The sequence below is a fragment of the Coregonus lavaretus genome, assembly GCF_964263955.1.
Source record: "Coregonus lavaretus genome assembly, chromosome: 18".
Lineage (NCBI taxonomy): Eukaryota > Metazoa > Chordata > Actinopteri > Salmoniformes > Salmonidae > Coregonus > Coregonus lavaretus.
Window position 1 is genome coordinate 31,610,890 of NC_140005.1, and position 15,484 is coordinate 31,626,373.

General features: G+C 44.1%; 1 protein-coding gene across 3 annotated transcripts in view; it reads left to right on the forward strand.

Moving 5' to 3' along the window:
• The window catches only part of LOC311145882 (ral GTPase-activating protein subunit alpha-1-like), a 98,732-nt gene that overhangs the window by 54,079 nt on the left and 29,169 nt on the right, over nucleotides 1–15,484 (forward strand). For all 3 annotated transcript variants that reach the window (XR_014614640.1, XM_084182241.1, XM_084182240.1), the window contains exons 31-37: nucleotides 744–812; nucleotides 1,001–1,135; nucleotides 1,763–1,946; nucleotides 3,430–4,462; nucleotides 9,089–9,160; nucleotides 9,288–9,411; nucleotides 9,625–9,780. Coding sequence is in view for 2 of the 3 variants with exons in the window: in XM_084182241.1 (XP_084038367.1) it covers nucleotides 744–812; nucleotides 1,001–1,135; nucleotides 1,763–1,946; nucleotides 3,430–4,462; nucleotides 9,089–9,160; nucleotides 9,288–9,411; nucleotides 9,625–9,780 (1,773 nt within the window). In the remaining variant the exon portion in view is untranslated. The remainder of the gene's footprint in view (nucleotides 1–743; nucleotides 813–1,000; nucleotides 1,136–1,762; nucleotides 1,947–3,429; nucleotides 4,463–9,088; nucleotides 9,161–9,287; nucleotides 9,412–9,624; nucleotides 9,781–15,484) is intronic.

The window sequence follows — 15,484 nt, forward strand, 5'->3', positions numbered from 1 at the left end:
GCCATGGTGGAGAGTTTGGAATCTGATTGATTGCTTCTGTGGACAGGTGTCTTTTATACAGGTAACAAACTGAGATTAGGAGAACTCCCTTTAAGCGTGTGCTCCTAATCTCAGCTCGTTACCTGTATAAAAGACACCTGGGAGCCAGAAATCTTTCTGATTGAGAGGGGGTCAAATACTTATTTCCCTCATTAAAATGCAAATCAATTTATAAAATTTTTGACATGCGTTTTTCTGGATTATTTTGTTGTTATTCTGTCTCTCACTGTTCAAATAAACCTACCATTAAAATTATAGACTGATCATTTCTTTGTCAGTGGGCAAACGTACAAAATCAGCAGGGGATCAAATACTTTTTTCCCTCACTGTATGTGGGAACTCCTTCAAGACTGTTGGAAAAGCATTCCACATTAAGCTGATTGAGAGAATGCCAAGAGTGTGCAAAGCTGTCATCCAGGCAAAGGGTGGCTATTTGAAGAATCTCAAATATAAAATATATTTTGATTTGTTTAACACTTTTTTGGTTACTACATGATTCCATATGTGTTATTTCATAGTTTTGATGTCTTCACTATTATTCTACAATGTAGAAAATAGTAAAAATAAAGAAAATCCTTAAATGAGTAGGTGTGTCCAAACTTTTGACTGGTACTATATGTAAATTATTCCTGGAGCTTTTGAAGAGTAGCCTTTTTCATTATAAAACAATACTATGTATCTTTTTGCTTTCAATTTTGTTTCAGATCCTCATAGCGACCATAACTCACCTACTCCCCACTACAGAATCTTCCCCTCATGAACTGGACAAGAGGGTATGTCACCTCACCTCATACACAGCTCTCCTAGTTAAATGGAGACCTATTAATAATAATAATAATAATAATAATGTTTTTTGCAGAAGTACAATTTAGTTGTTTTCATGATGAGCCAGTATTTTGTTCTCTGTTGTTGCTTTATTGATTAAATCAAACTGTATTTGTTGTGGCCTGTCTGTCACTAGTTGGTGGTGTCTCTGCTGTTGTGCCTGCTGGACTGGGTGATGGCTCTGCCTCCAAAGACTCTGCTGCAGCCTGTCCAATCACTCAGCCCTGACAAGGACATGCCAGACAAGTCTGTCCTCAGCTGTATCTATAAGGTATGCCCAATCCCAAATGGAACCCTTGCCCATACTTTCTAAATGATCTTTCTGTAGTAGCGTTGTGAATTGATTGACTTCAAGACAATATTTAATGCCGACGTATCCGTTTTTACTTGTACATATGCTAGCAGGGATCTCTGGTTAGCATTGACGCAGCATACCGTGGAGTGCCGAACCCAACCCATGTAGTAGCACTTCTTTGTGTTTAGGGTTCTTTCATTTACTAATGGAGCTATTAGCGGTGGGTTTCTGTGGCAGGGTGTCTGTCTATCTGTCTCTCTTTTAAGTCATTAATGGTGGACCAGTTCAGGACTGCTTCGTTACACCTTTAATACAGACTGGGGGGCCTCCTTCCTAATGCATGCCACAGCTGGCACTGAGTGCACCCAGAATCACTCACTCCTCAATAGACAGTACTCAATCACAGCATTCTCTCTTCCCATTACCACCGTTTCTCTGTCTCCATGGAAACACACTGCAACGGATTGGCAGATAATTTAATTACTTTCTCTCTGTTTCTTTCTTTCTCTCTCTATAGAAAACTACTGTAGTGTTAATTGATTGATTTCTTTGGGCTTTCTCCGCTCTCCCATATCTCCCCTTTCTTCCCTTCTCTATCCCCAGGTGCTGCATGGCTGTGTGTATGGGGCCCAGAACTTCAACAGCCCCAGGTATTTCCCCATGAACCTGTCAGACCTGACTAGTCCTGACTACGACCCCTTCCTGCTGCTGGAGAGTCTGAAGGAGCCAGAGCCCCTCCACTCCCCTGACTCAGAACGCTCCTCCAAATTACAGCCTGTCACCAAGGGTAAGAACACAACACCCATGTTTACTACCTCTTCTCCTGCTTTTCTTCTGCTACTTCTCCTTTTCAAAGACACTTTGTAATCTCTACCTATCCTACTCTTTCATGTTTTTTGAGAGTCTCCAGAGTCTATATAACCTTGTGGATATTCAGAAGCCCCTTTTAGAAACATATTGGTTGCACTTTACACTATAGAGTAACTATAACCATGTTATTACCATTATTCCAATGCAAACATTTTTGTTGTTGCCCCACTGAAATAATACCAACTATCAGAGGAGGAGAGGGAAAATGGATGAGCTGAGTCCAGTCAGTGTGGCAGCTCTGCTCTGCCTCAGGTCTGGCCTAGCCCAGATATGTCTGTAGCCTTCATCATCATGGTGTCTAATGGAGGGTACCACTATATCAGTGCTAGGTGTGGCCTGGCTTGTTAAAGGTAGCAGTGCTAAGGACTGAATGTGATGTGAATGCAGCTAGGTTCCTCTGTGTCCTGACTCCTGTGTTAGATTCAGAGCAGCAGGGGGTCTCTGTACCTGGGAACCTGCAGCTTTTTCCATCAGGAGAAAATGACTAATCATTGGAGCACTTTGTGAGGCATGCTTCTTTCCTTCCAAAGTTGTTAGCAACTAACTGTCTTTCTCTCCGGTCCTCTATCTATCTATTTATTTGTTAATTTCATTCCTTTTCTTTTGGGGTGTCAGAGGATGGATGCATGGATGGATGGCAGGAGGGAAGGGAAACGTTACCTTTTATTTAACCCTTATTTATACAGGTTTGCCTCATTGAGATAAAAATCGCTTTTGCAAGAGAGACCTGTACCTAAAAGGGCCCCTTCGATTTTGTTGGAGAGAAACCTGTCTTCGTGTCCTGTCGATAGTTGCATTCTTTTTCCCTGTAATGGCTCGCTCAGGGTTTGTGCAGCTCTGTGTGACTGTAATTATGCTTATTGGAAAGGGATAGCTGCTAGCACACGGAGTGTGATGGCATTGGCTTGTTCTCTGTATGGTGCCACACAGAAATACAAAGAGATTCTCAGTTGGAGCCATTGAGGTATCTAGTGTTCTAACTGGAAGCTAGCATTCTACTACACAGACCCTGCTTTCTTCATCATACCCTTAATGCTCTTTGATTGGCTAGATTCCACAGACTTGAGTCCTCTCCCTCATCCCCCTACGCTCTGTTGGAGATCTACTCTGACACTACAAATACCTGGTCCCACTGGGAAGAGCTGATACCTACATGTTATTGACTGACTGGCTGACTGGCTGACTGGCTGGCTGACTGGCTGGCTGACTGGCTGGCTGGCTGGCTGGCTGGCTGACTGGTTGGCTGACTTCTCTTTTTCTATCTCTTCTCTGTTTATTGACACTGGCCTTGAGAAATGTCAACATTAAACCGATTCCAATATATACCCCTGTTCTTCTTTTAGAGCTCTTTCTCTCTTTATCTCCTTATTCTTTCTCGTGTTCTTCCTCTCTCCCTGTAGTGCGGAGCCGTATCCAGCACGGTCTGATCTCCATCGCAGCCAGGACAGTCATCACCCACCTCGTCAACCACCTTGGCCACTACCCCATGTCTGGAGGCCCTGCCACCTTGACCAGCCATGTCTGTGAGAACATGGACAACCCCTACAGCGAGAGCCCTGATCTGGCCCCAGAGCTCTTCGACGGGCCCAACCTACAGTTCTTTGTTCTGAACGGTACCACCCTCCTGTCCTGTCTCCAGATCCGAGCTGAGGACGGTGTGCCCGGAGGGGGGATGTCTGCAGGCCTCACCACCACCAGCGCCTGTGTGAGGGTTATTGTTAGGGATATCTCCGGCAAACACTCGTGGGACTCGGCTGTACTGTATGGCCCGCCTCACTGTGGCGTTCCTAATCAGTCCCTGCACCTCTACAGTAGCAGACCTACAGAGAGCATGACAGAGAGAACGAATACAGATGGGGAGAAGGAGAAGAACCGAGCAGGGGAGCTTGGAGAGCGGGAAGAGGAGGAGAGGGAAGATGGGGCCACGCTGGAGGAGGGAGAAGAGGAGGTGGTGGTGCTGGGAGAGGATGAGCTGGGAGAGGAGGAGCAGGGGGAGGCTGTGGAGGAGGGAGGAGAGGAAGACGAGGGGGATGAGGAAGAGGAGGAAGGTGCCTTGGAGCTGATGGCCCCGCTGGCCAAGCGTGTCTGTCGGGAGGCGGTTCCGTCCTGGGACTCCCTTCGAGAAGATGACGTTCTAGATGAGATGCTGCAGTACCTGGGCTACTCCAGCCCCGAGTGTCTGCAGCGTGCCGGAGCCCCCCTTAACATCCCCGCCCCGCCCCCTGTCTGCGTCTCAGAGAAGCAGGAGAACGATGTGATCAACGCCATCCTGAAGCAGTGTGCTGAGGAGAGGGACTTTGCACTGCACAAGGGGAATGGGCTGAACATGAGGGCCGTGGAGCAGGGGGAGCCGGGGCCCCAGAGGCCTCAGTCAGCCTTCTACTACTGCAGGCTGCTACTCAACATCCTGGGCATGAACTCCTGGGAGAAGAGGTGAGAGAGAGAGAGAGGGAGACCCACCACACCACAAACTAGGGTCCTGTTCAGTGGGGCAAGAAGCAGGAGAAAATGTTTTGAAACTGAATGAAACGGCGAGGTACTATCTTAACTTAAAAATGCAAATTTTCAGTTTCCATTTCAGACAGTTTCAAAAAGTTTTGCTACAGTGTGCCCTACTGAACACAACCAAAATCATAGTTTACAGTTGATTTGAAGTTTTTATAACAAAATAGCTTTATTCTGCAGGTATTAGTTTAGAGTACTGGGACATTTGATGACAATGTTTTAGAGATCCAGTAGATTCATGGATGGGTATGTGATGATTTAACTTTAGCTTGTCGGCTTTGGCTTGTTTTCCTAGCTTGTTCTAGTTACTGTGCTAAATTCAGATAGTGGGAAAATGCGTTCTGTGTCACTGCTACCGCCAGCCTTGTTTGTCTCTCAGCCCGTCAGATTTAGTATAATCAGCTCAGACTAGATAGTCTCTCTCTCTCTCTCTCTCTCTCTCTCTCTCTCTCTCTCTCTCTCTCTCTCTCTCTCTCTCTCTCTCTCTCTCTCTCTCTTTGTCTCTGTTTATCTCTCGCTCTCTCTGTGTCTGTCTCTCTCTCTTTGTTTCTCTCTCTATAATCTCATCCACCTCATTATCACCACACTTCACTTATATTACTTTACTTAGATTAATTTCCGAAGCAGCTATTTCTGATGGCTTTTCTCATTGCATTGATGTCTTTGAAGTATTATCTCATTGTATTACTAGAGATGGATGCTGGGTCTTTATTGATGAGAACTAATTGGGATAAATGGAAACCGCGCATCACATCGAGCCCTAATGGCCTTGTTCAGTGAACACATGTTTTCTCCATCCATCTATCCAGGAGCAGTGATGGACATAAAAAATAGCCCCTTCCATTCATTTCTCCCATTCATTACTCGTCACAAAATATATCTTTAACAGGTTTATGTGTTTGATGAAGGGGAGAGGGGGGTTATATGAGTGTGAGGGGAGTTATATGACTGTGAGGGGGGTTATATGAGTGTGAGGGGGGTTATATGAAAGATATCTTATCAGTGGAATGGAGGGACAGGCACTAGAACATACATGTATTAGCCTACTCACATCATACAAAGGGAGAATAAAAGGACACACAGACTTAAAATCCCTGCCTCTCTCTCTCTCCTTTTTTAAAATACAAATCGAAACCTTTATTAAATCACGATTTAAGTGAAAAAGAATGCATCACTCTCCTTCTCCTGGCATTCAGTGTTTCCCCTTGGATTGTTTTTAACAGCGGTGGCAAAGTTAGCGTAGTGGGCGTGGCCAATTGCGCGGTCTCCAACCAAAGATTTTACAGGCCCTCCTCTTGGCCGCTGATATTTTTGCTATTTTAAAGCTAATTTCCTGCAATTCAACAACAAATAAATAATGGGGCAGAGAGGGAATTTGCAGTTTTCAAGCTACTTTCCTGCAATTCTATAATTCTTTCCATGAGTGGCTCAAGCTTTATAACATTTTTTGAATTCTAAACGCTTTTCAGACAGCCAGCGGAATATCGCAGCGAGTACCCCGCCTAGTACACCACTTGTCCCTTTAGTCAAAGCGGCTAGTGCCTTCACACACGAGGGTGACAGCCGCCGGTGACCATAGCAACAAAACAAACAAACATTATTATTATCGCTATAAAACCATAAGCATGCATAAAAATGTATTTACATGCAACATAAATTATTTTTGTTAAACGTGACTCTAAACTGATTGTATGGGCAAGTGAGCTGGTTCTGCTGTTGGACATACGTGCTGATGTATCCCCACGCAGGCTACGTTTTCTACTGTGATTGGTCAACAACGACAGCACTGCTTGAATAATAGAGCAGAATCCTATTTTCTCCGCCTCGGCCAGGAGCACCACTGACCGCTCCACCTGGATAGAATTTTGCCCCCGCCTAGGCTTCATTGAAAATGAATGGGCCAGCCTTTCCGCCGCGCGCTGTCTGTCAGCTCATTTAGACTCTGACTGCCTAGTTTTTATTGGTGATTGTTAGTTCTCAAAGATGATCTTATAAAAAATATAGCTTCTTTATCTTTTCTACATACAGTGAGGGGAAAAAAGTATTTGATCCCCTGCTGATTTTCTACGTTTGCCCACTGACAAAGAAATTATCAGTCTATAATTTTAATGGTACGTTTATTTGAACAGTGAGAGACAGAATAACAACAAAATATTCCAGAAAAACGCATTTCAAAAATGTTATAAATTGATTTGCATTTTAATGAGGGAAATAAGTATTTGACCCCTCTCAATCAGAAAGATTTCTGGCTCCCAGGTGTCTTTTATACAGGTAACGAGCTGAGATTAGGAGAACACGCTTAAAGGGAGTGCTCCTAATCTCAGTTTGTTACCTTTATAAAAGACACCTGTCCACAGAAGCAATCAATCAATCAGATTCCAAACTCTCCACCATGGCCAAGACCAAAGAGCTCTCCAAGGATGTCAGGGACAAGATTGTAGACCTACACAATGCTGGAATGAGCTACAAGACCATCGCCAAGCAGCTTGGTGAGAAGGTGACAACAGTTGGTGCGATTATTCGCAAATAGAAGAAACGCAAAATAACTGTCAATCTCCCTCGGCCTGGGGCTCCATGCAAGATCTCACCTCGTGGAGTTGCAATGATCATGAGAACGGTGAGGAATCAGCCCAGAACTACACGGGAGGATCTTGTCAATGATCTCAAGGCAGCTGGGATCATAGTCACCAAGAAAACAATTGGTAACACACTACGCCATGAAGGACTGAAATCCTGCAGCGCCCGCAAGGTTCCCCTGCTCAAGAAAGCACATATACAGGCCCGTCTGAAGTTTGCCAATGAACATCTGAATGATTCAGAGGAGAACTGGGTGAAAGTGTTGTGGTCAGTTGAGACCAAAATTGAGCTCTTTGGCATCAACTCAACTCGCCGTGTTTGGAGGAGGAGGAATGCTGCCTATGACCCCAAGAACACCATCCCCACCGTCAAACATGGAGGTGGAAACATTATGCTTTGGGGGTGTTTTTCTGCTAAGGGGACAAGACAACTTCACCACATCAAAGGGAGGATGGACGGGGCCATGTACCGTCAAATCTTGGGTGAGAACCTCCTTCCCTCAGCCAGGGCATTGAAAATGGGTCGTGGATGGGTATTCCAGCATGACAATGACCCAAAACACACAGCCAAGGCAACAAAGGAGTGGCTCAAGAAGAAGCACATTAAGGTCCTGGAGTGGCCTAGCCAGTCTCCAGACCTTAATCCCATAGAAAATCTGTGGAGGGAGCTGAAGGTTCGAGTTGCCAAACGTCAGCCTCAACCTTAATGACTTGGAGAAGATCTGCAAAGAGGAGTGTGTGCAAACCTGGTGGCCAACTACAAGAAACGTCTGACCTCTGTGATTGCCAACAAGGGTTTTGCCACCAAGTACTGTCATGTTTTGCAGAGGGGTCAAATACTTATTTCCCTCATTAAAATGCAAATCAATTAATAACATTTTGACATGCGTTTTTCTGGATTTTTTTGTTGTTATTCTGTCTCTCACTGTTCAAATAACCTACCATTAAAATTATAGACTGATCATGTCTTTATCAGTGGGCAAACATACAAAATCAGCAGGGGATCAAATACTTTTTTTCCTCACTGTACTTTATATCTGGTTTTAGTCGTTTAAGTTTACACCCAGTCCTTGGCCATAACTGCCATTTACTTACAGACATTATTTTTGTGTGTGGGGGGGCGTGCAAGCAGGCACTGCGTAATATCGGCCATTCATGCTGTTCCCGCTTGCCGCCTCTGAAATGGCTCACATTCAATGGAGAAAATGAAGACCATTACATTGTAACAAGCTAATAAAGAGGCCCGTACTCAAAGGATGGGAGGAGGAAAAACACCACGAAACAAAGTCATTTTATGAAAGTAGTCGTGGCTTTTACACCCCCCCCCCCCACTTGAGGACCTCTCACCTACAATGAGCTGCTAATGTTATCTCCAGATGGGAGAACATAATGCACAATTTTAAAAGCTCCATATCTAATGTTGCGACGCCGGTAACTAAAATCTAAGCTTATTGATTTCTGAGGATCATCTGTCCATTGCGTGCTATAAAGTAGCAGGGTAGTTGTGTTTTTAGCTCAATCTTGTGAGTGATGATTTTGGGGGGGGGGGTTCTCCCCAGAGTTACTGCCACCACTGCATGCCATCTTGTTTGGCTGTGGTTTACTCAATTGGTCTGATTTTCCAGGAAATACTGTGACAAAAACAGAGGTGGCCAATTAGGAGTGTGGGCCTGTTAATGATGGAGAGGTAGTCTGTGGAGGGAGAGGTCTGGGGGCTAGTCAGTGAATATCTGTGGACTATAGCCCTAATCACCTGATCACCGTCTGCCTGTAGGGAGTGAGGATGCTGGGCCTTGTTGTTGTGACTAGAATAGATACATTATTGTCCATACTCTGTTTGTTGTTGCAGTCAAGCTTGATAATCCTTTAGAACCTATGCCAAGACCTCTGTGTTGTAAATATAATCTGTAGTCTATGTAGAATCTATGCCACAATTCTTTATGCCAATGGCATATACACTTGTTGTTTTCTGTCATAGGAGCAACTTCCATCTCCTGAAGAAGAACGAGAAGCTGCTTAGAGAGCTGAAGAACCTCGACTCCAGGCAGTGGTAAGTTAGTGTTTCTCTTTCAGACTGAAAAAGTGACTGTTTTACTTTTAGGGAACAACAAAAATGTGTACTTATCTTTCTCTTGTTGTTCATCATCTTTTCTCCCAATCCCCCTCTTTTCCTCTAGTCGAGAGACTCACAAGATAGCCGTGTTTTACGTGGCGGAGGGGCAAGAGGACAAGCACTCTATCCTGTCTAACACCAGTGGTAGTCAGGCCTACGAGGACTTTGTCTCTGGGCTGGGCTGGGAGGTAAGACAGACCCCGGCTCTCTGCACTACAACCTTTCAGTATCTCTGTATATAAGCCTTATATTTGTCATTAATAGTGAGTTATTGTTGAGTTATGTTAATATTACGTTCTATTGTTTTCTGCCTCTTGGAGTGACTTTGAGAAGTGGATGGTTAGGGTTAATGTATGGTTGTGTCCAGTGCTGATGGTCCTTTGTGTGTTTGTGTATTCCAGGTGAATCTGACCAGTCACTGCGGCTTCATGGGAGGTCTTCAGAGGAATAAGAGCACAGGTCTGACCACGCCTTACTTCGCCACCTCTACCGTCGAGGTCATGTTCCACGTCTCCACACGCATGCCCCCCGACTCCGACGACTCACTCACTAAAAAGGTCTGTTATGTTGTTGCAGGAAATGTGAAAAAAGTCATGTCTGACTGCAACCCTGTTATATTCTCTTATTGAGATGCACACAATCTGTCTGTCCCTCTCACTCCCTTTTCATCCATTCAGCAGGGGGTGGGATATTCTGTGTTGCCGCCTTAGATGACCACTGCTCCCCTGCAGAGCGATATACCCAATGTCTGCTCTGTGTCTCTTACACAGACATCACTCTGTAGTGCTTGTCTGTACCATCCGACTCCTACAATGCGAAAACAAAAAGACACTGAGTCTCCGACGGAGCTGTTCATAGTCCACTGCTAACCATTATATGACCAGCTCTCAGGTGGGAGAGAGCTGTTTTTGTGTGAACTTGAGCCCCACAGAGAAACATGCCATGTTTTGCTACAGAAGAGTAGAGATAATGTGATCCTTCCAGCAACAGGAGAAATAGGGGAGAAACAATATTCTCACCTTAAATGGTTATCTTAATCCCCTCTCTCATGTCCTCATGAAGCCCTTTCTCCTTCCATCTATCCTCATATCCCTTCTTTACCTCGCTCATCTGATTATTCCTCCTCTCTCTTTCCCTTTGGAACACGCCAGCATCTCTCGCTCTCTTTCCCCCTACCTCACTGTCACTTGCCTCAGAGACATCACCTCTCTCCCTTGTTTTTGTCCTCTTCTACGAATGTCCGTCTCCATTGGTATTATTTTTCAGCAGGCAGAAATGGTATAAGTGCGCAGAGGGCATTAGCTGTAATGAGTTTGGCTGTGAGGCCGGCCCGTGATACAGCCTGTAGCCATAGATGGCCACAGCGATGCAGGATGAACAATGAAGTATCATTAGAGCTGTCCCCTCACTTCCCCTAGCATTCGTCTTCAACAGTGGCAATACACACAGCCCTGGCCAGACGCTAAGGTGCTGCTAATAAGAACAACAGACTCATTAATGAATGCAGACCGACAGGAGGGGAATATTGAAATGGGCTGTGTGTGTGTATGTTTTGGAAGGAACCTAGTTTGACCTGAGAAGAACGTTCATGGGGGGTGTTCTAATTGGATTACAGCGATGGCCAATAATACACACACGCATAGCTGCAGTTTTTTCATATTGAGTATAGTAGAGGATTGGGATTGTACCAGAGGAACATTGTGGTGTCTAATGACCTGTAATAAGGAGTCGGATCGTTAGCTGTGAGTTTTAATTTCCTTCCCCTTGTTCTGCAGCGTGTTGGATGAGAGGTTTAGAGAGAGGAGGAGGGGTGTCTTTTATCTCAGTCTGATTTGAGGGGTTGAATAAAGAGCTGAAACACCGCTGATGGCTTGCTTGCTGTGAGCACTGTCTGGTTCCTCACTCACACTGCTGATGATGTGAACTAACATGCATCCAATTCAGCAGATGACCTCTAAGATATGCCACTAAAATGAAAGAAAATTCTAACCACCGTAGTTCACATAAGAGCCTCCCATTTCATTGCTCAAATCACTAATTCAATCCTCCAGCCCCCCAAAACGCCTGTCTGTCTTCATGTACTGCACCAGTCCTCACCGCTCTACTCATAATTCATTGCAGCAATTTAGGTCTGTATGTATGGCAGCAAAACAATGTTTGTACACTGCATGGTCAAAAGTATGTGGACACCCCTTCAATTAGTGGATTAGTCTATTTCAGACACACCTGTTGCTGACAGGTGTATAAAATCGAGCACAATACCATGCAATCTCCATAGACAAACAGTGGCAGTACAGTGGCCCGTACTGAAGAGCTCAGTGACTTTCAACGTGGCACCGTCATAGGATGCCACCTTTCCAACAAATCAAATGTCTGCCCTGCTAGAGCTGCCCAGGTCAACTGTAAGTGCTTTTATTGTGAAGTGGAAACGTTTAAGAGCAACAACGGCTCAACCGCGAAGTGGTAGGCCACACAAGCTCACAGAAAGGGACCGCCGAGTGCTGAAGCGTGGTAGCAACACTCACTACCGAGTTCCAAACTGCCTCTGGAAGCAACGTCAGCACAATAACTGTTTGTCAGGAGCTTCATGAAATGGGTTTCTAACCTCAACCCCATCGAAACACCTTTGGGATTAATTGGAACGCCGACTGCGAGCCAGGCCTAATCGGCCAACATCAGTGCCCGACCTCACTAATGCTCTTGTGGCTGAATGAAGCAAGTCCCCGCAGAATGAATGAATGAAATTTTGTTTTCGTGTCAAATCGCCATTTGGAAACCCAACCCTTATGGGATTAATTGACACATAAACAAACATTACAATAATTCACTGTGGTAATTCAATTATAATTCTTCTTCCGGTGTTCTCTGCATTGCGCATCGCATAAAAAACTGTAAGGTAAAAGTCAATACATAATAGTAAATAAGCTTATCCGAACAATAATTATATCCCTAGAGCAGTAAAATAAATACAGTTGGAGTCATTAAAACTCATTTTTCAACCACTCCACAAATTTCTTGTTAACAAACTATAGTTTTGGCAAGTCGGTTAGGACATCTACTTTGTGCATGACACAAGTAATTTTTCCAACAATTGTTTACAGACAGATTATTTCATTTATAATTCACTGTATCACAATTCCAGTGGGTCAGAAGTTTACATACACTAAGTTGACTGTGCCTTTAAACAGCTTGGAAATTTCCAGAAAATGAATTCATGGCTTTAGAAGCTTCTGATGAAGGCCTACCTTCAAACGCATTGCCTCTTTGCTTGACATCATGGGAAAATCAAAAGAAATCAGCCAAGACCTCAGAAAAAAAATTGTAGACCTCCACAAGTCTGGTTCATCCTTGGGAGCAATTTCCAAACGCCTGAAGGTACCACGTTCATCTGTACAAACAATAGTACGCAAGTATAAACACCATGGGACCACGCAGCCGTCATACCGCTCAGGAAGGAGATGCGTTCTGTCTCCTAGAGATGAACGTACTTTAGTGCGAAAAGTGCAAAGCAATCCCAGAACAACAGCAAAAGGACCTTGTGAAGATGCTGGAGGAAACAGGTACAAAAGTATCTATATCCACAGTCAAACGAGTCCTATATTGACATAACCTGAAAGGCCGCTCAGCAAGGAAGAAGCCACTGCTCCAAAACTACCATAAAAAAGCCAGACTACGGTTTGCAACTGCACATGGGGACAAGATCGTACTTTTTGGATAAATGTCCTCTGGTCTGATGAAACAAAAACAGAACTGTTTGGCCATAATGACTATCGTTATGTTTGGAGGAAAAAGGGGGATGCTTGCAAGCCGAAGCACACCATTCCAACCGTGAAGCACGGGGGTGGCAGCATCATGCTGTGGGGGTACTTTGCTGCAGGAGGGACTGGTGCACTTCACAAAATAGATGACATCATGAGGAAGGAAGATTATGTAAATATATTGAAGCAACATCTCAAGACATCAGTCAGGAAGTTAAAGCTTGGTCGCAAATTGGTCTTCCAAATGGACAATGACCCCAAGCATACTTCCAAAGTTGTGGCAAAATGGCTTATGGACAACAAAGTCAAGGTATTGGAGAGGCCATCACAAAGCCCTGACCTCAATCCTATAGAACATTTGTGGGCAGAACTGAACAAGCGTGTGCGAGCAAGGAGGCCTACAAACCTGACTCAGTTACACCAGCTCTGTCAGGAGGAATGGGCCAAAATTCACCCAACTTATTGTGGGAAGCTTGTGGAAGGCTACCTGAAATGTTTGACCCAAGTTAAACAATTTAAAGGCAATGCTACCAAATACTAATTGAGTGTATGTAAACTTCTGACCCACTGGGAATTTGAGAATGAAATAAATCATTCTCTCTACTATTATTCTGACATTTCACATTCTTAAAATAAAGTGGTGATCCTAACTGACCTAAGACAGGGACTATTTACTAGGATTAAATGTCAGGAATTGTGAAAAACTGTATTTGGCTAAGGTGTATGTAAACTTCCGTCTTCAACTGTACGTACATACATACACTACCGGTCAAAGTTTTAGAACACCTACTCATTCAAGGGTTTTTCTCTATTTTTCACTATTTTCTACATTGTAGAATAATAGTGAAGACATCAAAACTATGAAATAACACGTATGGAATCATGTAGTAACCAAATAAGTGTTAAACAAATCAAAATATATTTGAGATTTGAGATTTTTCAAATAGCCACCCTTTTCCTTGATGACAGCTTTGCACACTCTTGGCATTCTCTCAACCAGCTTCATGAGGTATTCACCTGGAATACATTTCAATTAACAGGTGTGCCTGTTAATTAAATGTTAATTTGTGGAATTTCTTTCCTTAATGCGTTTGAGCCAGTCTGTTGTGTTGTGACAAGGTGGGGTGGGGGGGGGTATACAGAAGATAGCCCTATTTGGTAAAAGACCAAGTCCATATTATGGCAAGAACAGCTCAAATAAGCAAAGAGAAACGACAGTCCATCATTACTTTAAGACATGAAGGTCAGTCAATACGGAACATTTCAAGAACTTTGAAAGTTTCTTCAAGTGCAGTCACAAAAGCCATCAAGCTCTATGATGAAACTGGCTCTCATGAGGACCACCACAGGAATGGATGACGCAGAGTTACCTCTGCTGCAGAGGATAAGTTCATTAGAGTTACCAGCTTCAGAAATTGTAGCCCAAATAAATGCTTCAGAGTTCAAGTAACCAACACATCTCAACATCAACTGTTCAGAAGAAACTCTGTGAATCAGGCCTTCATGGTCAAATTGCTGCAAAGAAACCACTTCTAAAGGACACCAATAAGAAGAAGAGACTTGCTTGGGCCAAGAAACACGATTAATGGACATTAGACCAGTGGAAATGTGTCCTTTGGTCTGGAATCCAAATTTGAGATTTTTGGTTCCAACCGCCGTGTCTTTGTGAGACGCGGTGTGGGTGAACGGATGATCTCTGCATGTGTATTTCCTACCGTAAAGCATGGAGGATGAGGAGGTGTTATGGTGTGGGGGTGCTTTGCTGGTGACACCGTCTGTGATTTATTTAGAATTCAAGGCACACTTAACCAGCATGGCTACAACAGCATTCTACAGCGATACGCCATTCCATCTGGTTTGGGCTTAGTGGGACTATCATTTGATTTTCAACAGACAATGACCCACACACCTCCAGGCTGTGTAAGGGCTATTTTACCAAGAAGGAGAGTGATGGAGTGCTGCTTCAGATGACCTGGCCTCCACGATCCCCCGACTGAACCAAATTGAGATGTTTTGGGATGAGTTGGACCGCAGAGTGAAGGAAAAGCAGCCAACAAGTGCTCAGCATATGTGGGAACTCCTTCAAGAGTGTTGTAAAAGCATTCCAGGTGAAGCTGGTTAAGAGAATGCCAAGAGTTTGCAAAGCTGTCATCAAGGCAAAGGGTGACTATTTGAAGATTCTCAAATATAAAATACAAATAAACATTTCTGACATTAAAAAAAAGAATCTGTGACCAATATAGCCACCCTTCTTTTCAATAAGTCATAAGCCTTCCATACATGGAGTCTGTCAGTTTCTTGATCTGTTGACGATCAACTTTTTTTGCAGCAGCAACCACAGCCTCCCAGACACTGGTCAGAGAGGTGTACTGTTTTCCTTCACTGTAAATCGACCGTTTAAGGGACCACAAGTTCTCAGTAGGGTTTAGGTCAGGTGAGGAAGGGGGCCATGTACAGTGGGGGAAAAAAGTATTTAGTCAGCCACCAATTGTGCAAGTTCTCC